This window comes from Prinia subflava, chromosome 3, assembly GCF_021018805.1.
Source record: "Prinia subflava isolate CZ2003 ecotype Zambia chromosome 3, Cam_Psub_1.2, whole genome shotgun sequence".
Lineage (NCBI taxonomy): Eukaryota > Metazoa > Chordata > Aves > Passeriformes > Cisticolidae > Prinia > Prinia subflava.
In genome coordinates, this window is record NC_086249.1 from 82,740,287 (window position 1) to 82,767,864 (window position 27,578).

At 38.0% G+C, this 27,578-nt stretch overlaps 1 protein-coding gene across 5 annotated transcripts in view; it reads right to left on the bottom strand.

Annotated features, from left to right (window-relative positions):
- The window catches only part of ARHGEF7 (Rho guanine nucleotide exchange factor 7), a 117,868-nt gene that overhangs the window by 37,027 nt on the left and 53,263 nt on the right, over positions 1-27,578 (bottom strand). For 4 of the 5 annotated variants that reach the window (XM_063392765.1, XM_063392762.1, XM_063392763.1 and 1 more), the window contains 4 exons: positions 18,848-18,936; positions 12,646-12,740; positions 12,274-12,369; positions 6,180-6,302 (listed from right to left, as the gene is read on the bottom strand). In XM_063392765.1, coding sequence (XP_063248835.1) covers positions 6,180-6,302; positions 12,274-12,369; positions 12,646-12,740; positions 18,848-18,936 — 403 coding nt within the window. Of the gene's footprint in view, positions 1-6,179; positions 6,303-12,273; positions 12,370-12,645; positions 12,741-15,153; positions 15,482-18,847; positions 18,937-27,578 lie in introns of those variants that run through there. The other variant, XM_063392766.1, reaches the window with a different exon arrangement.

Here is a 27,578-nt window from a genome sequence, read left to right on the forward strand (position 1 = left end):
CATACTTCCCTCTGACAAGTTTTGACATGCCTGCTTGTTTAAGCTTTAGCCTAAACACAGGCATACACTCCTTTAATACAATAGTACCCAAAATTTTGTCTGAGCTGTTCCATCATGCAGACCACCTTAGCATTCTATTAATGCTGTACCAACCTGGCACTTTGTGGACATAAAATATCCATCAAAACGCAGATGTTACTTAAGTTCAAAGCTTAAAGTGAGTGTCTTTCATCTAGTCAAAGACAAATAAAGTACAGGACATAATGAAAAATTTTACTTTTACTTTCAAAAACATATGAGTGGGTTAAAATACTGTTCGAACATGACAACAGCTCACAACCGTTTTTTAATTACTTGCAACATAAAAAACGTTGGTGGCAGCTGCTTTGCCAGAGACAATGGCTCTTTCATGCCACAATTTCAGTTGATGCCTCCAAGTACCACAGTCTCCTAGGCAGTATATGCTAAACGAAACTCCAGCCCACAGCTCAGAGTATGTTTCAATAAAAAGCTATCATTTAGCTGAACAGGAAAATCTTTTGAACGGTGAAATCATCAACTCAATCACAACTGCCTGAGCAAGTAGCTTTTCAGAAAGAGGCAGATGAGACTTAAATTTACTACTTGCATCGCTTTACAAAGTAAAATGCAGAGAAACATACAAAAGTGCTGTGCTTCATTTACTCTGAAATCTCAAGCTGAAGAGTTCTTCCCACTCCAGACTTAGAGTTGGTTCACAGCTTGAGATATTTAAAAAGGTCACCATGAAAAGTGTCTTTAAGCCCAACTAATTAATTCAAATCTTTCCCAGAACAGCTGCCTCAAAAACTGCAAATCACACTGGAAGAGAGAAGAAAAAGTTCAGATGTGCCTACAAGTAACAGAAGGATAAAAAAAGAAGGCCATTGAACCTTGAGGAAAGCAGATCCAGGAACTAAAAGTGTATACATTTAAAATCACAACTTACACTTCTGAAGCAGGTCTCTGTTTGTAATAGATGGAGCACGAGCTATCACTGCTGAGGGGTCTGAGGACTGCACACAGGCACCGCATTTTGAGAGCGTCGTGACACAGCTCAGCTCAGCAACCCCTCAGCTGCAGCTTTTAATTCCCTAGGGCAAAACCTCCCAGTGAAGCTCCTCTCCCGGGGACTGCTGCTCGGCGTATGACATCAGCCTGCACTCTTGCAGGCTCAGGGATCCACCAAAGTGGGGGAGGCACAAAGAGTTTTCTGACTCAAGCTGATCTGTATTCCACGCTCCAGTTACTCGGAGTAATTGTGATGTTCCAGCTCCACAAATTTTATCCAGACTGCTAGGTCTGTGATGCAAGTGTAGAATATGTTTGGGACATGTTATCCAGGAGAACAAAAGAATCTAGCAAAATTAATGTTTCAACAAGTAAAAATTTGTGAATAAATTTCTTGCTGCTGAGAACTGGCTTGATATTTGCCACTTTGCAAAATTAAAAAAAACAGGTGTGTGTGTGTGTGTGTTAGTAATTTTCAACTACCTTTTCATCAAATTAAATTTTCATCTGCTAAGATTTTTCTTCTGTCTGTTTTAAAATAAATATACTGCTGTTTAAACAAAGTAAAAAAGTTTAACACCCCACTCTACCCCTCCAAAATTACATACCTGATGTTGGTTACATTGGGTCTGTCCATATTTCCTCAAAAGAATTTTTTGTCCACTGATAAGTGGGGCCTGTTACATTTGGTTTTTTAAATTCCATTATCCAACCTTCTGTAAATCCCATACTCAAATATCTTTTCTCTTCCATTTTTGGATATAGTCCATAGGAAGTCGCAGTCCTTGCTTCTGCCTGTTCTTTTGCTAGACTTTCTTGTTGCACTGAACTTTGTTGCTTGTGATCTTTCCCAGCTAGCTAACATTTCATGTTCCTGGCACTCCTTATCCTGCTGCAATTACCCATTTCTGTACTTTGTATCCAACCGTGTTTTTTTAATCTGCAGGAAATTCACTCTTTCACGCCTTCAGTTGCTCATTCTGTTCCTTCTCTTACTGGAAGGCAAGCATATGTCTGATCAGAAGCACACACAGGAACAGTGCTAGTTGGACTAAACTCTACACCCTCTAGGCAGTACTGGTCTCACCAGCAAGCAAAACTATCTCCTAAAATAATACCATATATTGGAACATCTATCCTTAGACCTGAACTGGGATCCTCAAGCAAAACTGTAAATAGTAGAACCAAACCTGACACAATGGAGCCAAAAAGCTGGGACTGCTGTGGAATAAAGTAAGTGAAAGAGGGATGGGGTACAGGGGCACTACAGCCACTACGGGAAGGGATCAAGCAAAACTCTGAGCTCTGCCAGAGCACCACCCAAGAGTACCCAGCAAACTCCACCTCTCCAGCTCTAGCCAGTGGCTTAAGACACAGTTACAAGATACAGTGTCAGATCTGAGAAAAAATTACTTAATCCTTCAAAATTCTTGATTCATTAAGCAGAAGGAATTTAAACTCTGGGAAAAAAAGTATGCAATAGCTCCAAAACAATTCCTGAGACAAAAAGTACCTACCAAATTACAAGACAGTATAAAATTGGAGAAATTACATTGTGTAACAACTTTAACACCTGGGTACAACTTACAAAGTCACAACTGGAACCAAGAAGAGGATCTGTTCCCAATCTTAACAGAAAGATTTTGTTGTTGCTGTGCTTATCAGAGGCAAATACATCTACAGAAAGACACAGCTCTGAAACCTGAACCCATGTATGGGCTGCAGTAAGCTTTACTCCCATTTCTTCATATTCACATACACTCAGGTCTCCTACTATTTTAATAGTCTTTTAATTGTCTGACTATTAATAATTTAACTTAATGAAATGAAAGATGTTTGTGGCTTTGAAGATTTGAACATGGTAAACATCTTATTCTTTAAATACTGTAATTGACCCCCTTCGGTGCAGACCACATATTTACATAAACATGAACATATATGCACACACAAACCCTTACTCTGTATTAATTGAATAAAAGCCCCCATGTTGCTGCTGCATATGATCAAGAAGCAAATGACAAAAGATAAAGTGGAAACAGATTTTCATTCATACTGGATGGCATTTAAAAGAAAGGAAAAAAACACAGTCACATTCCAGTTGAATGCCCCTTTTAAATCTCCAGCCACATCCCTAGGACTGCTATTTAGAATCTACTCCACAAGAATACTATTCAAATAAACTTTCTGTCTAGGAGTGCACAGTAATTCTGAGCACATTAATACAGAGTTTTAACTATACATACACACAGAGCCTTCACAAGGTGTCAACAATATTTTAACAGGTCTTACAACACTGCCTGAAGAACACCCTTGATAGCTCAGAAAATGACATATAAAACCCCCATGTGTAATGCTCCACCAAACCAGACAATCACAATTTTAATGTAAGTGATCCAATCACTCTGAAGAAAGAAAACAGTTAATGCTTCAGCCAAGTTCCTTAAAGCTCTTTTTAGCCAATGACAGTTTAAAAAAAAAAATTAGTATCTTTTATAAAATTTTTAAAAATCCTCACCTAGAGCAATTATCTAGGACTATTTTTTTTGTTGGTATGGGTTCCCAGAAAAACAAGCAGCCTAGTAAACTGAGTAGAAAATACTTATTTTGTGATATAAGAATTTGACATTTGCTAGGGTTTTTCGTAAAAAGGCTTTCAAGAGGTATTGCATATGTGTTCAGTTTATGAATTGCCCAGAGCTCATGGCAAGAAATAAACTTCTGCAGACAGTAAGAATTTATGTTCCAAATGAAACTGCTCCAGACAGTTCCCTTTTCTTCTCTAAAAGGCTACTGAATAGCACAGATGCTACAAACATGATATTGAAGTCCAAGTATTCCACATACACTTATTTCTTTGCCCTATTTTTGCTACTATTGAAACACATGGGTTTGGAGCCTCTTCTAAAATTGTGCTGACAAAACAGTCAACTAACATTGCCTTTTCTTAAAAACCTTAAACCTTGGTATTTTACCCAGTATAAACTGCAGTGTAATTATTTCACCATTACTACAATCATGGCTATCCTCAAACCTCATGGCAATTTTGAAATTAAGGTTTATAGGGGATTTTTTTTTACACACTAAAATAATTTCAGCTAAACAAAGAGACAGTTCTGGGTATTTTACATTTCTTCATGCCTCCAACCAGTTTGTTACTTCTTTCTTTCCCTCTGCTTTGAAACAACGTAATTAAAATTTGTTTTCCAGCTTTCTAACAGGAAGACATTCAGAACTGCTTAAAGCCACCTATTGATTTCTTCATAGCAGTTGTCTCAAGCAAAATATTCAGTCAGGCCACTTGCTACCTACAGCAATGTTGAATAACAAAAATTAAGGTATTACAATAATAAAATAGGGGTAATTAGAAAAAATAGGATGCAATTCTGTTGACTCATGCCTAGTAACACAGTTAGACAGAAAACTGTCTCAACTTCTCATCCCTTGACTGTCTCATACGAACAAACTTCCACAACCAAATTATTTAACTCCTCTATGATACTTATATTGTCTCCACCAGGATTTCATGTCAAGCTGACTTTAGATACCTGAAGCTGAATTTTTCTTAGGACATTTTACACAAAAGAAACATGAAAGAAGAAATGCTTCTCCTCTCCATTTACAGAACAAACAGTTTTCCTCTCTCACATTTTTGTCACTGTTTCTCCAAGTTATGAGATAATCCCTTATAGATATCTCAGAATCTAAATAAATGTAGATGATCACTTTGCTGTCACATGACATCTTCCATCTATAGGTTAAACCCCAGACCTCTGTATGGAAAGAGGATAAGGACTCAAACAAACAAAAAAAAATTCTAAGCCCAAGAGTATTTCTGTAAGAAACCATTTACAGAAAATGGCACTAAGAAGAAGGTCATTTGAAAGAAAGGAAACATGTAGGGATTTCATTGGGGGAGTTAAAAATATTTTTGTCTTGCCGAATTTTAATGACAAAAACTTACTTCTTTCTGCCTATACTGAAATGTGAATTTGCAGCTTCATTTTTCCAGCTGGGGTTGGAATATAGTTACATGTATTAATAACGTAAGTGAAAGTTCATAGTATTTTGTAACTAGAAGATTTCTTATCTTCATAATGTTATGTGTAAAGCTCACAAACATGCCACAACGTTGCTGTTAAAATGAAATTTGAGTTCCTGAAAGAAGCTAACACTATAGGAAAAAATCTATTCTGATCCTCTTTGTTTTCTAAGTGTTAAGAGCACACAAAATATATTTACTTTCATCCAATGCAACAAGACAAAAAGGAGAGGCGTGTGTAAAGCCAAAAAGAACATATACCCTGCCAGAATGTGTCCTATAGCTAACCTCCAAGAAGTTATGGCTCTGTCCTGCACCACAAACAAGCATAAATAGCCCCAAACAACAGCTGCTTCATCACAAGAGTCAATGGGATGGAAGTATATAGCAAAAGCTTGGGAAAGATGACTTTTCATCAAATTCTCACCTCAACACTTTTCCCTCAAGTTGATACAGGGCATCTTCTATGCAAATTTAAGGTCTGTCCAAAAGCTGAGCAACCTATACCATGTTAACTAAGCATCCTACTTCCTACAGAAAATAGTAATCGTGTAAAACTCACATTTCTTTCATATAACTCAAAAGTAAAGCTAAGGGTATAATGCTATTATGAAGTTAAGTATATACAGGCTTTTACAGGGATAAGTTACAAAGCACCAACTGTCTAAGAAGCCTAAGTCACATCAGTTATGCCATAATTTCACACACTTGTTTTGATCTCAACATCTTTAAAACAAGATGACAATCCACAAAGTTTGGTTTACATATTCAGAGTCCAGCATGTGTTCTTTCAATGAAAAAATTCTCTCAAATAGTTGATAAAACACTGTCAAAAGCGACAGTGATCATGTGACCAAGCTGTCTTGGTCACATGAAACAGGGGGTATTTTGGGTTATTTTTAAAACATGGGGTTTTTAAAACAAAGAAGACAAAATGTCCCATAAAACATGTTTTATGGGGCATTTTGTCTTTTTTAAGGAAAATGTAATTTTTTTCTCAAACAAGTTCTATTACACCAAACATGTAAGAAGAGATGTCCCAGCTTTACAACTCAGGTGTATGTTACATACATTTTTGTATCAGACTTAGAAGACCACCAAGTTAACATACCTGTGTTCTGTAAGGACATTTACTGCTGATGGGTGGTTGGCACAGTATGTAAGGTATAAGCTTTTCATTTGTGGCATCAGATTTAGAAAACATCCTCCAACCCTCTGCTGAGCTTCAGGCAACCTAAAAACAGAGTAATAAAGATGAAAATACTGTCATACCAAGCAGACAGAGAAATAAATTAAAGCTCAGAGAAGCAGTGTATACTTTGTGCTGGGTTTGGCTGGGGCAGAGTTAATTTTCTTCACAGTGCCTGGTAGGAGACCATGTTTTGGATTTGTGCAATAATGTCATGGTGACAGAAGGGATGAAAATCTTCTTTTCCACAGAGCAGCTCCCACTTGAAAGGACTAAGCCTCTTCAGCAGAAGGCTGTATGGCCAATTGTATAATCCACACTGAAGTTAACCAGAAGATGGGCCAGTAGCTTCCATCAGTCCCAGATTACAAACTTATTCCTGACACTTTGTCTAAACCACTGTAGGATATGTGCAAGATAAAATGTTTCAATTTCTCCATGCACTAGCTCTCTTTCCATAAAGGCTGCATTGCCTAACATAAATATGCTGAATTTTTGCTTCTTTGCAAGACATGAGAGTGGATTTTACTATTGTTAATCTTTTTAACTACTCTTAAAACCAGTACTTCACATCAGCTGTAAGGCTAAATGAGCCCTCACTGAGTGCTCCATGCACATACTCTATGCACAGCCCAGGAGCTTCACTCTAAGATTAGTTCCAACAGCTCTGTCCAGAAGAATATTTTTTTCCCTTGAAAAAAGTTTTATTTTAAGTCAGTATTTTCTGTAGTTGTCCCAGACATGTACATAAAGTTCCTAAACATCAATATTCAGCATATCCCCTTAAGAAAAAAGTGAGAAGTGCTCCAGTCAACTTCAGTAGGAAAGAAACCATTCAGCTTTCCAGGACAACCACTCCTGCAGGCAGGGGATGTTCCCATTCTGCTCAAACACAGTCATCTTGTCCTTAGGTTTGCTCATAGAGTTCAAAATTCAAAGTTCATTCCAAGAAATTCTCCCCCAAATTCCAAAACATTAAGTCTGCCTCCTATTAAACACAGTATGGGAAGACTACCCAAAATGAAGTTAAAATTGACTGTAGAGTCAGAGGAAACACACTCCCTGACTTGAGAGCAACACTCGTTACAGACACCCAGAAAATGACAGCTGAATCCCCAGCCAGCATCATGCCAGACACTCTCAGGTTGCAGTATCAACACTCCTGATATCAAAGGCCAGGGATCATATTTTAAGTTTGTATTTTTTATTTTTAAAAGGTTTAAATTCTGAAGTCAATAGATTGGCTGCTTTTGCAGGTGTTTAGGGGAAAACCAAGGGCATTTCCCAGCACACTGAGATGTAACAATACTATTCTTACAGCCTTTCCAGGCAGCACTTCCTGCCTAGCAGCTGGCCTCCTTTATTAAGTCTAGCATGAGCTAATAACACATTCTTTGAGTAATAAATGCAGCCAAAGTCTCAAACTCTGAAGACATACCCAAGGCATATAACTCAGTGTTAAATAGCAAGAGGCTCCAATAAACAGTTGCTAAAAATGGTTAAATTCCCATTTCATACTGTAGTGACAGGGGTGGAGGGTGAATTATGGCTGTTTGCACCAAGCAGACATCTGGGTCTTCTCAGTCTGCTGTTCTTTCAGCAGAATCAAAGACTGACATTATTCTCTTTCACAAGTTGCCCATGCATTGCCACTTCATACTGCACATTCTTTGTTGAATTAAGATTATTAATAGACTTTGTAAGGTAACTCATTCCCCTTGACTTCTCTAATCCATGCATTTTAGTTGCAAGTGCTCTACTATTTTCAGCAGATAAATATCTATAGCTCCTTTACGTGCTGAGAAAACCAATTTGATGCCTATCACTGCCTCGTATAAACCATTTAGTAATTAATGTGTTCCATAAAGACCATAGCTATTTTACAATTGATTCTGAAGTTATCATTCCAACATTCTTCTCATATTTTGCACTTTAATTAAAAAGTAATCATATATATATTTACACACATATTGAGGTTATATCAACTTCAGTTAAGAAAAGGCCAATACTTGTTTTAATTCTATTTGCAAATGTAAAAGAACCATAACACATGTTGTACATATGCTAGAGGAATCACCATGTGACTACATCTAAACTATCTAATATTGCCTGCTTGCTGGGGATGCATCCAACAGCTATCAGTTCTGCTTCTCCAGACTTACAATGGGCACCCAGTGCATGGTAATTTGAAGAAAGAAATAAAAAGTAAGTGCAATTGAACTCCAAAGGGTGCAGTTTATGAAGGAACTAAACATTATCTCCTGAAGCTTCACAGTTAACAAGGTTACTGAAATAAGGGGCCACTTTGCAACTTTCTGAACTACTGTTTGCACAAACTGAGGCACTACTCAATTTATTCACAATCCTTCAGTCCAATTTTCACTATCTTTACTACCACACCATCCACTACTTGTCTCATTGTCTCAGCCCCCAGACATCAGTTACTATCTATGTTTGTTTCAGGATATCTAAAGACACTGTGTTCAAATTCCCTTAATACTGGTAGCCTTATTTCTGTTGATACTCAGAATAACCAAAAGTAAAGGATGATACTGGGACTTAACAGTATCTGCACTTCAAAACCAAACCTGAAATACCAATGAGTTTTGGACTAGATTTAAATAGTGTCCCCGTTGCACTCTGGCCTCTCCCCTCTGTTTTTGTTGCTTGGGGTTTTTTTGAATTCCATTCCACTTCAGGATCATCCCCAAACATGAAGTATCTGCTTGCACTTAAACACAGAACAAGACAACATTTACTGTGACTGAAGAGCAGGGACACAAGGGAAAGAGAGGACAAAGCCCAGCTTTGGGGGTTACAGGGCAAGGAGGTAAGCCTGTGATGCCATGTAAAAGACTTCCACTTGCTGCAGAGGAGATGGTACCCAGCAGGGCAAGCAGGATGGTGTCACCAGCCTGGGTGTCACGTGCCCCTCCTTACTGAGAAATACAGCCATGGGCAGCTTCTATGCCAGGTGAATGGAAGAATCTTTTCTGGAGCAGGAGATCAAATCAGGTTCATTCTCCTGCTCCAAGAATACCCACAAAACAACACTTGCAATAAAGATCATTTGGATAAGGCCAGAGATCGCCTGATGGACACTGACTTTGTTCACAGAGACTCTTCTGCTGTGCAAACTACTGCAGAACTGATCTTTGGCACAGGACCACAGACATGGGATGAGACCTGGACCGCTTTTTGTCTTCAAGAGACCAGAGCACAGAGCTCTCTTGCTACGTTTCACTGTCAGAAATCTGCTCTTTCACAACTGAAGACTCCAGCAGCATCTCTCTGCCTTGTCTGTTACAGTTCTTTTCCATCCATGAACCAAGGGCACTGGAAGCTGATGAGCCAAAAAAAATCAGCTACAAGATTCTCATTCAGTGCTAGTTAGATTTATTCCATGCACCGTTTTTGTTTGGTAAAGTAAGAAGAGAAATCAAAAAGGTGGAAATAACCCCAACCTGGACAAGTTACAGGAGGACAAACCTTTAGCAATTAACCAGAAGACCTTCAAGGCCATGGGCAGAGTAGGAGGGGTGGCACACAACTAAACCCAAACCATTATCCAAATAACCAAACAATATCCAAATAACCATTTCCCCCAAAACACACAACGAACCCTCTACAGCACTGTAAGTTCTGAAAAAAACCCCCACAACCCAAAGTTTAACACCACGAGGTTAAACTCAGATATATAAGCCAAAGTGGTGCAGGCAAAAAAGAGGAAAGCACAGCAAAGTGTCTGCCACTGAAGTACATGCCAGGATTTGTTAAAGAGAAAACTCAAACTGTCCCAAGGTGGGTGTGGAATTCAAAAAAACTTTTAACTCTCATGCCCAAGAAAAGGAATTTGTCAAGCAAGGTAGGTTGGTAGCATTACAACCGGCAGGATGACAGCATTTGGTCATTCTGACATGTCAAGTTAGAATGAAAAACCACACTGGATGTTGCAATATGAAATGCTTCAATGATGGAACTATAAGCTCTCTGCCAAAAACAAAATAAAATGATAAATCTATTTTCAGCCCAGAAGATAGTCTGAGTTTACAGAACAGGTTCACCGGCCAAAAATATATGGCAAAATGACAAGAAAAGAAAAAAAAAAAGAAAAAGGCAGCAGAGCAAGCATTCTTCTACATGATGGGAATCATGATGGATTAGTGGATGAGATTCCAAACAGGAGGATGCTGTATGCTCAAGTTAATGTGCTATGATGAAAATTAAACTGAAAATACAATTCAGCACGATGAGCATATTTATGAAATGAAAATAAGACAAAATGTTTGCAATAACACTTTAGTAACTCTTGGGCATCATTTTCTCTGCCCACCTACTAGTACCTACTATGTTCCTAGTTTATTACACAGCAACATTTCACTTAGCAGAAAAAAGAAATAAAGGACATTATGTAAAGGTGCTTTAAAAGAGTTTAAGCCAAACAGAGTTATTAATGAAGCTTTGTGAGCTTGAAGCTCCATTATGATATCACTTCAACCTACATTGCAGGTTAAAATGAAATTTGCATTAATATTTGTTTAAAGGTATATACTCTTTCCCTCTCATTTTTACGATCACCTTAAAATAAAGTTTTAAAAGATGACAGTCTGTTCGATGCAAAGTATTTAATTTCCTTAACTTCTGATACAAAGAAACACAATCATGTAATAAGCAAATGGGACAACAAAGAGCAGTGACAAGAAACAAAAGGAAACATCTGAGTATGTCGACAACTGGATGCTTTCAGAGATTTAGACATTTAACTGATGAAGTCCAACTTGCCAGAATGACTTATCCTTCCTTCTCACAGCATGAGAGACACAGCGCTTCAAGAATGTTTCCATTACACTGCTAAATTGCCATCTGAACTACACACCATCCTCCCTTCCCCCTCTCTCTGATCTAAGTTATCCAGATACAGGAGAGAGGGACAGAAGGCAGGTGGTTGGAGGGCGTGGGAGCTGAAATCAGCACCAGTACCAGGCATATGTTACTGCCTAGTGGAGATGCAGCTCAGACTTTGTCATGACCAGGCTGCTTCTTCACACAGAGCAGCTCGGGGGAGAGGAGGGAGAGGTCAAAACGAGATACTGAGGTGATCCAAAGCTCACTGTTGCCAAAAGAGGTATTTTCTCCTCCATCCAAGACATTAATTCATTCTCACAGCAAACTGAAACTTGTTAAGCCCTCAGTGGCAATTCAAATTACTAACTTGGCAGAAACTAAGAAAATTTGTATGAGAAAGTTGCCTTAACTCACCATGTGGTTAGACAAAACTAGAATATAGGCAAGGAAAATGACAACTGAGGTTAGGAGTGTAAATTACGCTTTCAGGGGAGTTTCAGAAAATTGTTAAGACAATCCAAAGGTTATGATGCCACCTTTCTTACACACCCAAGTGTTGAGGTAACAAGCTGAAAAATACCAAGTTACCACTTCAGCTTAAATTATGGAAGGAGCACTAGTGTCTTCATGCCCTTCTTTCTGTGCTCCATGCTTCCAATACAGGGCAGGACAAGCACTGAGGGATTTCATTTATTTCAGGTTGCTCTTTCTGCCTATCCTGCAGACCTCCCCTTTGATGACCACTTTTATTCAGGCCAGAGGAATACTAACTACAGACACTCTCACAGTGTCCTTCGTCCAAATCACTTACCTCCTTCTCCATTGCTCCACATAAGGTTCCTCCACTCTTTCTTTACTTTGAAGAAAATACTTCAAATTCATGTCTCCAAAACCACCACTTCCCTACTGGTACACACTTGCATCATGAAAATCCATAATTTCTTTCAAACTATATCACAATTTCTACCTTTGCAATTGCATCCTAGGACCAATAGGTTTGTATCTGTACAAACAATATATTATCCAAACATCTACTACTGTACTGCTCTGGCAACAACTCTTAAATTAAAAGGGAAAAAAAAATCTATGCCCAACAAAATATGCAACAAGTAAAGTAATACAAGATATTTGCATGTTAGCATTTACTCTATCCAGTATGCATGGTACTTACTTGGTGCATTCTTCTAAAGACTGTACAAGCATTTGCTGGAAAGAACTTATTTCTTCCAGGTTTCCCATTAAGTATGAAGTATTTGTCAAGGTTAACCTGGAGCCAAAGCAAATAGAACATGTTTAGGTTTGCAGCTATTGACTTATTGTGCATTAATACTATTTATTGCATTAAAAGAAAATGCTTACTGGTTCTTCAATTAAGGACCAGACTGCTTCAGTCAGAAAACAAACTGAATAAAAACAATCCCTGCCTCAAGAATCACACAGTTCACAGAGGTAAACTTACACTGACATCGACATTTTGACCATGATAACCCTCCCCAATACATGAGATCTCAAGCTTAATTTAAAACAGGACAAACTCACATACTTTTCACTGGCTTGCAATGGTCGCAGGTAGTTTGAAAGCATTGTTTGTAGCTCCTTAGCATATTCATTTTCTGTTTCTAATATATTTTGTAGCACCTACAATAAATGACAATTGCTAATTGGTACTTTTTAATATACATCAATATCAGTTTTAAAGCATACTAAATTTTATTTAGCATGAGAAAAACTTAAACAAGAGTTCTTACTTTAAAAATGCAAATATCAGCAAGAAAACACTGAATACTATACATCTAGAAATTCACAGGGAAAGAAACCCACTGTACACAAGATGAGCTATCCTTTAGCCATATACAAAAAAATGGTAAGCTAACAGGATTATCACTACACATTTTGTTGCAATACTCGAGTTACACAGAGCTTTCTTCCAAAGCCAGGGGTAATTATTCCCCCTATGTACATCAGAACAGTCACAGATCATCAGAGGATGGTAAAGCATAATGGAAGTTGCAAGAGAAATGAACTGTGTCATTTTCTCAGTCTCAGTTACAACACATTACAACTAATTTTGCCAGTGTAGTGTTCAGATGTACTAAATAATCTGCTAGAATACCTGAATATTATCATATCTAGAAAGATCAAGTAATTTCCAATTTCACTTACCAATACAATTAGCACTATTACATTATTTTTAAACAGTGCTGCCTAACCTTACAGTGGGAGTACACTACCATAAGAAAATTACAATAGACCAATGCAAAGCCAGGTATTTATAAAATACAGGACACATCTGGGTTTTGGCTGAATATAAAACAAACAAGAATAGCCCCAAGTATGTACAGGAAAACATTTTACTGGACTATTTCTTGGGAGCCTGCTTTAGGATATCCTCCAATATAATCCCATCAGGTTCTACTATGCTTTTAGAAGGCAACTTGTTTTTGCCTCCAAAACGTTATTTAGCAAAAGAATCATCAGAATTAAATGCAGTTTAGTGAACAGAGCTGAACTTTGAAAACTTACTGCTATTCACTGGTCCTAAGCCACACCATAAAGCTCATTTTGTTACATGCCATATTTGTCAAGCCTACAGTAATATCTCATTTCAGCGTTTATAGGAACGACTGTAATTGAGTGCATTATTCACTGTTGTAGTCAATACTCTTTCTTAGGAAATAAAAAAAGCCATTCATTCCTAAATGCAAACCTGATGAAATAACTTTAAATAGTTCAGTATGTCAATGAAGAATTCACTGTTCCTTTCACTGGTGTCATTGACTCTGCTTATTCCTTGAATGCTTCTATTCATTTGGGGGGGAGAGAGAGAGAGAAACCATTTTTGAGTCCATTCTTTTGTTGCAAGTCTGAATCCTGAACTGAAGATTAAAATGTCTCCATTCTCTGCTAAACACTGTGACAGAAGAATGTCACAGGAAAAGTATGGCTACAAACTGGGAAATTACAGCATAAAGTACAATATGGGTACACAAACCTTACAAAAGCTAAGGGGATTTTTTTACCATTTAGACCAGGGAAATAAAATATCTCTGCCAATCATAGCACCAACTAACCCCCATATTCTCTTTTATATATATAAAACAAAGAAAGCAAATAGTTCAAATGGTAATATAAAAGTACTTGGCATCCATGAGGTTCAAAACTGAGTGCAAAACCAATCCTTTTCAATATGGTTTTTCCCAAAAAAATCTCCCAGACCAAAGTCATTACACTGGCAGGAAAAATTAGTAGGGAAAAGGAGACTGAAAGCCAGGGACAAAACCACAGTGTCCTGATGAAGAACCAAAGAGTGTTAAGACACTGAAAGATAAAAATCAACAAATTAGCAAAAGCTCTTGAAAGACTGCACCACTATCCTATTTTCTCAAAGACTACTTCCATTCTGTGCTATAAACAGCTGTCTGAAAAGCTTGAAATAAAACTAGTTTCATGTTGGACACTTCATTATTTTCCTTGTGCTGATTTGGACTTTTCTTTGAGGATTTTCTTTGCTATATTGAGAACATGGGATTAGAGGAAAAAGACTTAAGCGCAGGGTGAGGTAATAACAAGACAGCTTAAAAGCTAGAATTAGTAACCTGACAATTAGAGAAAAAGGAAAATAAATACCACTGTAAATAAAACTATGCTACAAAACCTGTGCAGAGTACCAGATGCACTTACACATCTTTTTATTCTAGTAGTTCACAGTGTTACACAATACTTGGCATATACAGTTTCAACAGTCCCCAGAAGACATTAAATCTATTACCCTTTATTTTTAACAAGTACTGTTTTCACTGCATATAACATTTTTTTTTTTTACTTTGAATATATTTTTTTAAAGAATACCCTTGCTTACATAGCTCTAAAACATAATTTCTGTGATATCTTGCATTCTTCCAGCTTGACTTACCTACCTTACTGAGAAGTTATGAGGATTAAACGCTTGGACTGTGCTTTGAAGTAGTCATTACTGCAACTCAGTATTTTGGCACCAGAAATCCCTTACATTCCTCATATCCACATCTTGTCCACACGATCTAATAATCACCTTTCTTCCCTTTCCTGCTTTCTGTGCATTCTGGCTGCTGCAAGACCCCATGAGACCTCGAGGACCTCGTTTCCACAACTGCACCACAACATTTGCACAGATCCGCCCGAGTCCCGAAAGAGCAGCATTGAAGTGACTGCCTCTGCAGTCTGTAACACTGATGAATGGCAGGCACAGACAGCTGAGCTCACACAGCACCAGCTCTCTCAATCACATGGCATACAAAATTCAAGTATGGTTAACAATTCTGTCACGCAAAACCTCAGCCTTCTCCCTAAGGCCACAACTACCACTCAAAAATGGATTGAAAATTACCTACACGAAGATGATCCCCTCCCAAACTGGCAGGAGAAAAGGCAGAGTCCAGAGATACACTTGGGCCTGATCCTGTAGCACATTCACATTTTATCATAGTAGTATGGCACTTAACCAAAATATCACCTAGCTGAGCAAAATTGTGATCAGTATGTAATTTTACAGGATCAAGCGAATTTTCATGAGGAACCCCTTGAAACAGGCCCTTGAGAGGGGCAGTATAAAGCACTGCACAAGTATACCATATCTTGAGGGTCCTCAAAAACTTATATGAACTTCAATAGACAACTTGATCCAACTTTAAAAGCATGGCTTCAAAAGGAGTGTTTATTTTCTACCACTTCTCAGACATAGAGAGGGAAACCAGGTCATACAAATACACATAACTGTGGAGAAATTTGCCCATTATCTTCATCTGCTCTTAGAACAGCTATCTAATGTAAAGCAACTGTAAATGGAGAGAACCTGATTTTACTCTGGATACAAAGTTATAAACTCTCAAGGGATCTGAAGTAAAAATAAAACTCGATAAGGTCTGCTCTGTCTTCAGGGAAAAACATGCAACCATACACTCACTTCAGTAACAGGCTACTAAAATACTTCTACATGAAAAATGCTTCATCACAAGTCTGGTTTACACTACACACTACTATGGACATGTACCATTTTATGGAGGACAAAACCTCAGCATTCTCTACTAACCTGAATTCCTGAGCCAGGCCAAATGTACATACATAACAAACGTCTGTCTTGTCAGCAACACGTAGAGCAAGGAGCAATTAATTAAGCACACTGGGACTAGAAGACATGTGATTTGTCTCACAAACTCCAGACGGAGCCGTGAACCCACAGAAATAAAGAGCATGATTACAAGGGGGTGAAGAGCAGAGGAAGATGATGAAAGCAATCTCTTGTTTACATTAGGTACTTTTCCCAGCCCTACTCCCAGAAAGGGAGCCTCTCCTACCACTTTGTGAACTGCCCTTTGATTTTGTCCTCAGTCCAACAAATGTATCCTCGGGTGCTGCCTGCTTCCCTAGGGTAAACAGCAATAAATAACTGTGAGGACTACAGAGTCTCAGCACATCCTCATGTGGGGCCAGCCACAGCTCAAAAATAATACACAGTCCCAGAGTATCAGTCTCAACTCAAGCTTGGTAGCCAAGAGAGCCTTAAACACAGATTTTAACATTTACTCCTTCACTCGAGCTACATCCTTTCAGCTACCAGTTGCCAAAAGTCTTTTCGGAGCTCTTCCGCTGCTTCCTCAACTTTATTATCAGTACAGACTGATGATGCATAACACAGGGAAGTCCCGTGTGTGCAGTTTAGCTATTAAGACAGAACAAAAACTCAACTCAGAAATTCACTTCAATGAATGGGTTTTCTGTTTGTCTTAACTACATGTAAAACATGTAAAAATATTTATTATTAATTGAAAACATTTTATAGATACATTGCCATCAGAAGCACAAAATGTATTTCACAAAAATTGAAATGTCAGCATGTGTAATTTAGGTTTCAGACACAGTCTTATTTCCCTGAAACAATGGGCATGCTACAGTACAGCCTCTCATTTTTTAAACCAAAAGAATAGAATGATGTTTTAAAAACAAGTTGGGGTATTTGCCACATTGTGGAAAAATGTAAAAACAAGGCAATTATACAATTCACTGCAGACAGACTTAGGGACAGCACTCTAGGGTCAGTGCTGTAACTTACAACATATCTGTATATTATTATGAACTGGTCATTTTCATCCCTACAATGTCATCAACAGTCATTAAGTAACTAGTAGTCAAAACACTCGGCATCTCATTACATCAGCTTAATTGTACCAAGAAAGTTGCACCTGAGCAACATGAAAAATAAACTAATCCTAAGAGTAGGTATATGATGGTCACTAGGGCTTGGGGGTTTTTAATTAAGCTAGTCTAAAAGCCAGCCACAGCTGTATTTCCCAAAGCATAGTAGCTTGAGCCTCCACAATTAGAAGAGGTTATCCAGAGAACAATTAGAAAAATGACACAAACCAAAGGTGATATTTCAAAATTGTATGGTATAACTTAGGTACCTGAACAAATTCAACATTTACTTTCTTTTTTTCACTTAAGTACACTTTCATCTCTCAAATTTGCATCCACACTGACTTCAAAAAAAAAAAACAACAACACTATAAAGCGATACAGTGAAAACAAAAATAAATTATATCAATCCACTATTTTGTCACTGGATATCCCACAGCAAGATCATTACTTCCTGCAGTTAGAGGGAGGGGTGTGCCTGCATGGATACTCTCCACTGTGACCAGCAGCTGTGGGATGCAGCAGCCAAAGAACTGCAGCCCTCCCTTCAGCACAGAATTGCAGCTACTGACAGAGGCAGGAAGGGAGCCAGATGGAGGAGCAGGAGGTTGCTTCATGGCTTTCAATTAGGGACTACAGACAAAACACCTCTGTTTTTTCAGGTGCTATTCACACAAGATGGAAAGAGAAAATGATGCTTTATGATCCTTTTAAAAACCAATATATAAAATGAAAAGCCATGACACCTGCCTGTAAGAAGAGAGAAAGAAAGGTTGTGGTTTGGTTTTACACCAGCAGGGAGCAGTGCTTCACAAAAACAGTAAGATGCTTTTTTACTTCTCAGTGTATCTACTCAACAAATAAACGATTTTCAACATGGTGACAAAACATTAAAGAGGGAGTTGGGTATGTTTCTTACATGCATCTGCTAAAGAGGTCTGAGTACCAGGTTAAGAATTCCTGGGAGTGTGCTAAAGGCTCACTCTGCCTGTACTGCCTTGCTGTGAAATTTATCCTCCAGTATAAGGGAGAGGTTCCTTAAGTTAACAACAGAGTTCATTTACAAGTATGAGTACAAAGTAAGCAAATTAAACATTTTGAAATGATCTCTTATTCAACAAAAAAGGACAAAAATATACCTAATCAATTTAATACAGCAGAATTTCAGTATTTCATAGAGATCGGAGAATATTGATGGCACATGTGGGGGATGGGAGAGAAAAAGGAAATTACCAACTAGTAAAAAAAGTAAAATGAACATATTACATAAATGCCAATCATTCACTTACTTTAGACAATAATTTTTGCATCATATTTAAGAATCCACATATTTGATATTCTATTAAACTAATAGATCTTGTTCTATTAAACTAATAGATCTTGTTCTATTAAACTAATAGATCTTGTTCTATTAAACGAATAGATCTTGTTTATATGAGAATCCACCAATACTCCTGTCTAGTTTTGGTATTTTCTGGCAAGAGTGCCTTTTCTTTTTTTGTGCAAATAAGAGCATTTAGTTAAATGACACTCTACTGTATAGAGCTCACACGGAAGAAAAAATGATCACTCACCACATTGTAATAGCTTTTGTTAATTGCAGATGTATCAAAGCCTTTAGGTGGACTCTTCAAGGTACCTGATTTGGGGGAAACTGGTTTTTCTGAAATAGAAGATATTTTGAGGTCAATGGGGTGCAATTTCATAGCTCAACACTAGAGGTCAAACAAACTGCTCTAAAATATTTATCAAGATACAGTGAAAATGGTGCTTCACTGAGAAACATACATAATAGTACTTGAAATCATTATTAAAGAATCAATATATTCACAATGAATGAAACTCTAGCCTTATCGAAGACAAGCAGAAAAATTCCCATTCTTTTTCCTGGAACCAGAAAGTCAGTTAATAAAATCTGCTTTTCTAAATTTATTTTTTAAAAATATGTTGTCATGGACTGCAATTAATGAAACAAACAAGAAGGAAAAAAAACCCCACAGTAACAGGCATTTCCAAACCATCTATGCACTTTCAAACAAAGCAGTATTAAGTTTTAATATCGATTTAATGAACTCTGTGAAAGCAAGTGACCAATCAAAAGCTGAACACTCCAGAGGGGAGACATTACATTCAATCTCAAAACATAGACTCAAAACACTAAACTAGTGAGGGACTTACCTTATGCCCAGAAAGTAATCTTTTAAAACAATTATCTTTTCTTATTAATGAAGGAGAGAATAAAAATGCTTATGCACTTGAGAACAGAGTCCTTCATAACAACAAATCCTTCCTATAACCCATAGGGAATTATCCCTCAGTAATGCCTGCTCCTCCTAGAAGGACAACATTAATCTGCAAGATCAAAACAACAGTCCTGAGAGGTACCCAAGTGCTGGCCCAGAACAGAGAGGCAGAGAAAACACTCTCCTAAAGCCTTCCCTCCCACCACTACCACTCCTCTAAGTGAATCACAGAGGAGCAAACACGGGGTGAGGGAAAATCAAAAGCAACATGCTGCATGCTGCAGAAACAGCAAATAAGATTTACAGCATCTCTTTTTGATCTCTCACACTTGACTGTGCACTCAATCAACTGAGAACGCTTGTGAGACTATGTTTATCAGGACATTTTGATCTTTTGATTTGTCCATTTTTGTATGTTTTTTTAATTAATCAGGCTTGTCTAATACACAAATGTCAAATAAGCATTTGAGTAATTTGCATCCAAGCTATAAAACACCAAATTGTCAACTGAACTGCCCCAAACAAAACCACAGAAGCATCACCAAAACAAACCTACTGAAGGCACTACCTTTATTTTAAAAGCAGGCTCCTGTTTCAAACACATTTTAATAAAGATACATGAATAATTTAACTCTAGTTTACCTGATACCCCAGGCTAACAATAAATTATGCAAGTCTCAAACACCTTTCCAGGAGAAGCCCAGGCAGACAAGCTAAGGGCCAGCTATGGAAAATTCCCATGGACAGCAGAGCTGACCAGGGAAGCAGCACCATAAGCAGAACACTCCCTGTGGTACCAGCCTCTCCTGAGCAATTGAGGGCTTGTTGAGGCTGCCAGCTGCAGCCCATGGCTGATGCCATCTCAAGCAAGCTGATTCCAGGTGCAGGTCACCCTTTCATGCCCAGTGCCAGGACAGGCTGGCAGGCCAGAGGCTTTAGCTACCAGCCCATGAAGGGCAGCTCAGGCCCCATCAGCACACTAATGCAAGTATCTTTAAGGGGATTCACTTTGTATTGCATTGGAACTCCCCTCAAAGAACCTAATCTAAAAATAAAATATAGTCTTAAAACTGCCAAACATGAGCAAAGAAAAAAAATTCTCCTTACTACATTCAGGGGTGACAGTAAAACCCTTTTGGTTAATATCCCCTGCCTACCCACCCCACGACAGATCTAAGCTGACACACGGCACAAAAACTATTAGACCCAGCAGTTATCCAGCTGGGAACACTGATGCTCTCAGCCACCAGCCCTGCAATACACGAGCTCTGCTAGACAGCCAAGTAATTCCAAATGGCAGGGTTCCTCCCACCCCCTTAGAACTGAGCTGTAAACTCAAGCAGATTTGCCATCAAACACTGTGAAAGAACCTAAAACCATGTCATTCGCATGGCTACTCATTTATGTATTCATCTATAATGCTACTCTATATGGGACAGTTAAAATTCTTCTCTTTGTACTGAATTATGAAAATGATGTCATTCCCACAAACATAATTTGCTTTCATTCTCTGTGGAAACTCTTGGACTTATCCTACAATTTAAAGTGAATTTCAGGTTCACTAAATACCGAAAGGTTTATTAATCATGTGCCAAAAAGCATGAAAGGAGAAACCAGTGTTATTTAAGGATAAAAGTAAATACTTGTCACAGAATTTATCATAATACAGATGTCTTGAAAGGAAGAACAAGAGTTATTTAAGGATAAAGGTAAATACTTGTCACTGAATTTATCATAATACAGACAGCTGACCATTGTTAAGCTGGTTGATCATGGAATTCTGGCTCTTTGTTATCTTAAAGGGTGCAAAAATATCTCTCCCCTTAAGCTGCTGAAGAAATTGGGAGTTTTTTTTGCTGAAACATATATCGTCATTTATATTGCCAGCTGCTCAGCCAATTCAGTTATCCATCAGAGACACTCACATGTCCAAATTCAGATTTAAACACAGGAGAGAAAAAAAGAATCCACATTCATATCATTTTGCCTGAACAGTCATAATCAACATTTAGCTTTTAAAATATAAAGGCCATTTCTATTGCAGAAACACAGACTCAGACACAGAAAATTAGTCCAGCTGTCTATCATGTCTGGTATTCTGCCTCCAAGCAGTGCCTTGCTTCATAAGGAGGAATAAGAAACAGTCTTGTTGCAATTAGCTTATTGCACAACACATTACACAGAAGAAAATCCTGATCTTGCACATAAGAAATCACTTTGTTTATGCTAAGTGTCATTTATTATCCTTGGTAATAGAACATTAGAGTATTTTGCAAACAGAGCATATTTCATTGAACATTTCAAGGAGGTACCACCCCCATTCAGCACACTACATCTTTATAAAGTCCATAGGCTTTTGTAACATCAGCAAAACCCTGGCACCTTGCCCACTCCACAGAGGCTCTATTTCTCAAAGCCCTGGAAGAAAGTGACCTGAGCCAGAAAACAGCTTTTCCCACACAGATTTTTTCATCTCCCCACTTTTCTCCTAGCTACAATGTGTATCCCTTACATTAACACTGAAAGCACAATGAAAATGGCTCAGCCATTGTATGGATTTGTATGATCAAGTCCAAAGCTGGCAGGCACCTGCTCAAGTGTGGGAAGAGATGGTATCCTGCTGGTGACTGAGACCAAGAGCTGAGTTACACTGTCCGTCTCTTGTGATCAAGGCATCGCATCCAGCTGCCCTCAGCCACACTTGATAATGCACTGTCTAGTGGCAAGTGATAAACCAGATGGACTTCACTTAACACATCATCTTTGGGTGGAGAATGAGGGTAGCAAATGTTTTTAACATTGCTCTTCCAGGAAATAATTCTCTTCAGTGGAAGCAATATGTGACCTTTTATAACCTTTCCCTAAGTAGTACATAAGATGCCACAAACTCAAAATGAAGTTACCTTATTCTTTATGAATGTTTATTTATTTGCTATAAAAAGACAATTTGCCCAATACTTCCCAATGCTTTGTTTCTTTCTATTTTAACTTACATGCCTTCAAATTACTTGACATTCCCACATTCTCTCTCTTCTGTCATGTCTTCACTTTATGCCATATTCATTTTCATGCAACACTCTATTTCGTGCAACTCCACAGAGTATTTATTCCCTTCAGAACATACTTTACTGAGGCACTTTGAATTGATTGCTACAAGAACACCCCTGCGTGTTTGCGTGATTACAGCACCATGGTGCATAATCTAGATTAAAAAATCCTATTTCGGCTATTTCATCCCACATTAGGGGAGGAAAGAACACCAAAAGCTATGTGGTCCCTATCAGCAAAGTGCTACAAGCAAGCTCCACCGTCCTAGACGGATCAGTTCAAGTGCAGCACAGGAGGGCAGACCTAGCCTTGTTCCCAGTTCAGATGGCTCAGGCACTGCTGCAGTGCTGCACCCTGCGATAGAGACACCACCAACACCTCTGCCCCAACAGCATTCACTGGTCCCAATCTCTGTTTTATTGATGGCTGTAGAGCTACACCTGACAGGCGAACACAAGACTCCTCTGAGTGTACATGGCTGGGGAGAGAAAAACTAACATTCTTCATGGGGTTTCAGCTATTTTTTCCTTTCCTTTTTTTTTTCAAAACCAAAAGTGTAATTTCTCCTTCCCTCACGCACCACAGGACGGAAACAGCTCACACTCTGCTCCTCCACTATATTCTGACCTTTTCCCCACACTGATTTTATTTTAACATCCAACCAAAAGAAACACTATCACTGTAATTTGCACTGGGCCTGATACTAACAACTGTCAAGAAAGCATAACAGAGGCTAGGGCAGTAACAATACATTGATTTCTGCAAAGAATTAGAATGAAGTTTGTGACATATCAAATGTATTTTTTACAAAGCTATATCCCCTCCTCTGTCATCTCATGCCATTTAAAGGGATTATGCTTGGATAAAACTCAGTAACTGATCATGTGATTTTTTAAAAATCTGATTAACATCTGACAGTAGCTAAGCAAGTGCATCGCATTCTGGCTAGCCACTCTTCTTTAATTGTAAGGGAGCCCTCAAAACTAGGTCTCCAAATCTCTAACTACCGTGTGAGACAGAAGCAGCACTCTAAGAGACAAGACTCCACCTACACCTTCACCCCTTCCTGTTCCAATTTATGTAAGCAAAAACAACCTCAATAAGGCCACACTGTCAAGTATCTTAACAAGTTTACACATTATTTTTTACCCTCTGTCACATGTAACAGTAGAGCAGGATAAAAACAAAATCCTTTCATTTCAAAGTACTTCCTGACTGGCTACCAAAGAACATTTTAAAATGTAAGATGTTACAGGGTTTGAAAATGGAAATGAAAACACAGGCACGGGATGGGGGGAAGGGAGAGAGACCATTTTTTTGAAGCTCAGAGTGCAGGCACATACCTGAATGGAAAATACTACCTTTTTTAAATATATATTTACATGTTCGATCATAACTACCACAACTTTAAACAAAATTTCTTTTTGCCTTTGGGTCAGGGAAGGGGACAGAATAAATACACATTCAAAAGCAAAAAAATGCAGTTTTCCATCTCAGCCAAATTTATTTTCCCCCAAAATAGTCATTGTCCAGCCAAAGAAAATGAAATGCTGTGCTTTGCTCACTAATCTCAGTATGTATCCTACAACACTTGGTAGCTCACCTCATACATGCACTAGCATTGTGTGCTAACTCTAATCACTCAGGCACAGCTAAACAAACAAGTTACAACCAGAGCACAACCACTGTGAGATACCTTATAATGTGATATACTCTGCTGGTGTAATTTATGTAATGCAGTTTCTTTTTTTCTAAACTCTTTAAGACATCAGTGAGGGTAAAGGCAGTTCTATCGCAGCATATCTTTCTTCCCGTCCTTGAATACATAATTTCAGAGCCACCACAAAAGCTAAGATTACATAACTACAGGGGTTTTTTATACTAGAGGATTTTAATTTAGAACAAAAATCCATTTATCTAAACATCTAATGCCTATGAAGTTTGTGAGAACTAAAAGAAAAACATACATGTATAAGTAACTTCACTCATTTCTTCTTTTACTCAATTTGCAGAAGTCTGCAGGTTACAGCAGACTGTAAAGTGAGACCCAGGAGCTTATTTAGTCATATTCTGGGGGCTCTACATATAATGCATCATCCTATACAGAATTTTTAACTATTTATAGTATTTTCAGCTACATTTCAGAGAAGAAAGAAGCATAGTTATATTGCAAATTGCCAGAACATTTTTCAGAGTATTTTGAAAGCAGATGAGATGTCCAGGATGAACATTTTTGCACAGAGACCTTAACCAAGAGCATGTATTTCAACAATCCTATATGGATCTTTTTTTTTAAATCAATCTATTGTGACACTGACAGAAAACATATTTTGAATTTGAGCAACAAGGCTGCAAGTTCTCCTAATTACTTTTAAAATATGTAAAACCAAAAAGAGCACTTTTATATTCAGCTTCATGCTTAAGCCTTACTTCTGAATTAGGAAAAACCTGACGTGAGGTACATATAGTTACTAGGAAGTCAAGAAAAATGGACAGTGTAAGATTATCAACTCAAGAAATGTTCAAATAACTCCCGAGCTTTGTAACAAACAGCATTAAATCCTTGTTTCAACAAGGGATAAAGGCAGTGCAGCAGCAGGACACAGTGGCAAAGCATTTGGATAGAGAAGGGAGGAGAACTCAGAAAAGCCCTCTCTCTAGGATCTTCAACAATACCCACAAAGCAAAACTCAGTTGAGAACAGAAATATTCATAACAAATTTCATGGAAATAACCAATAAAACAAACAAAAAAAACCCAGCGCAGCAAAATTACAACAAAGGACTTCAAGAAAGGAGAATTCAGTAAACTTAAAAATATGGGTAAAGAAGTCCCACTAGTAACCACATAAGCAGAAAAGGCTCACAAGAATGAAAATTCCTTTAGAAGTTAGCAGCACATCAAAGAAAAAACAGAAAAAGTGGATGCAAACTGACACGGAGCAAGTATCACAAATACATCCACTGACCACAAACACATAAAAAGAAGCAAAAGTAAGCAGGAGAAGTCAGGTCACCATGTAAAATACAACTAACATGGTCACAAGGGTAGTAGCACCAGAGCACTCCACAGCATGCACACATACATCAGGGGGTGGGTAGAGCTAATCTGCAACTCCACAGTTACTAACACACTAAGAAAAGCTCTTGGTATGTCACACTTCCTTCTACCACCCCCCATTCACCTCATAAAAAAATCAACTTCAGACAACTCAAACACATACCTACAAATGCATAAAAGGAGGCTAAAATCACTATTTTGATAAATTACACGGTACCCTGTTGTGCTGATTTGATAGTAAGAGAACTAACTATATCCATATCTGAAACCAGAGAGGACAAGTGAAGTTCCATAAAGTACAGAAAAGACAAACACAGTAATTTTAAAATGGAGGAAGAAAACAGAGAAAGCTAGTGAGCTACAGCTCAGTCATTTCAACTTTGTAATACTCAATGAAGTGATCCTCCTGAGAAGAGAAAAGCATGGGCACAAACAGAAGAAATTTGCACAGAAGTTCTGTTCCACTGAACATACGAGACAGCAATTCAAGAATGCAAGAAGTTTTGCAGAAGCCAGAAGAGATAAACTGTTGAGGCAGAGAGAACACACCTACACCTACACAGTGGAGGGAAAAGGACTTGTGAGAAAATTCTTCTGAGAGCAAGAAGTGAAAGCAAAAACCATGTCAGCCCCAGGGATGAGACAGGGCTACAAGGAGTCAAAAGCATCAGACTGCACTTGGTACACTACAGCTTGTCTCTTCCTACTTGGAAGAGTTACTTCATCCAAGTATGAAGTGCAGTATTCTTACTAAATAATAATAATAATAATGCAGTATCCTTAATAAATGTAATAATACTAATAATGCAGTATTCTTAATAAAACAAGAATCACCTAATTCCAGTTACTGGCAACTTCTGGTTTTTGCATATTCACTGTTAAAGCATTTCTATTCTGGAGCTTAATTGCCTACCCATGTTCCAGAAGTTGGAAGAGGTCAAAATTGATGAAATCCAAAAAAATCTCTGTAGCAATTATTTAAATGAATAACAATGAGACAAGAGGTTCATCATGGCTGATGCCACAACATTACAAACCAAAAACAGGCTTCCAGAATTGTTTGTTAGAATGAGCTGCATCTGAGAGATCTCTAAAGAACATTAAAGCCAAGTTTTACATTGTGACTATGTCTGAGAGGGGCTGGTTGAGAAGGACAGTGAAGCTGGAGATCTAAGACCAGCATTTTGCAACACACTGGAGATGTTAAATCAAGGAAGAAAATAAGAGGATGCAAACAAAGGTGAAAAGATACATTTAAAAGGACTTTTGCTCCCACAACCTCACTGTAGTCAGGCATCTGACTACAGCTGCCTCATAATGGGGGAAAAAAAAAAAGCCATGCCAGAGACTTCAGCATGGCCCCAAAAGATGTGTGTTTTCACTGGAGCTGTAACAAAGGAAACAGTGGTAAAGCCTTCCAGAGACCCTGCGTAATTTTATCCTACCAGGCTTATCCCTAATCTCTGAAAATAAGCCAAGGCAAGGAAAGACATGGGGTAAAAAAAGGAAATAAAGGAGACAGAGAAATTATGTCACCCACAGCAATGTCCTAGTGGATTAAAAAGGAATGTTACTTCTGATATTCAGATGACATTTACAGAAGGTGCTCTGACTGCATAAAGTTCAAAATAAAACTTCAGCAGAAGGATGAAGCCGGTATGAAGAAAAGCTGAAGGCACATGAACAAGAAAGAAAATGAAAAATCACAAATATATTATCTTTCAAAAGTAGAAGTTGATAGAATTTGGTTTCTTTCAGTTTTTACTTCTAAGAAATGGGATGTATTAAGTAAATTTTTGTTTGGTTTAGGGGATTTTGCTTGTTCATTTTTTTGGTTTTTGAAGGAAATCTCTCACTATTTAAACCCAAACCACCAATTCAAAGTCTGTCAGCATCTGAGTCAAAATCCCATATTCTAGGAATTCAGACCAAGGAAGTGAGAGCAGCCCAAACG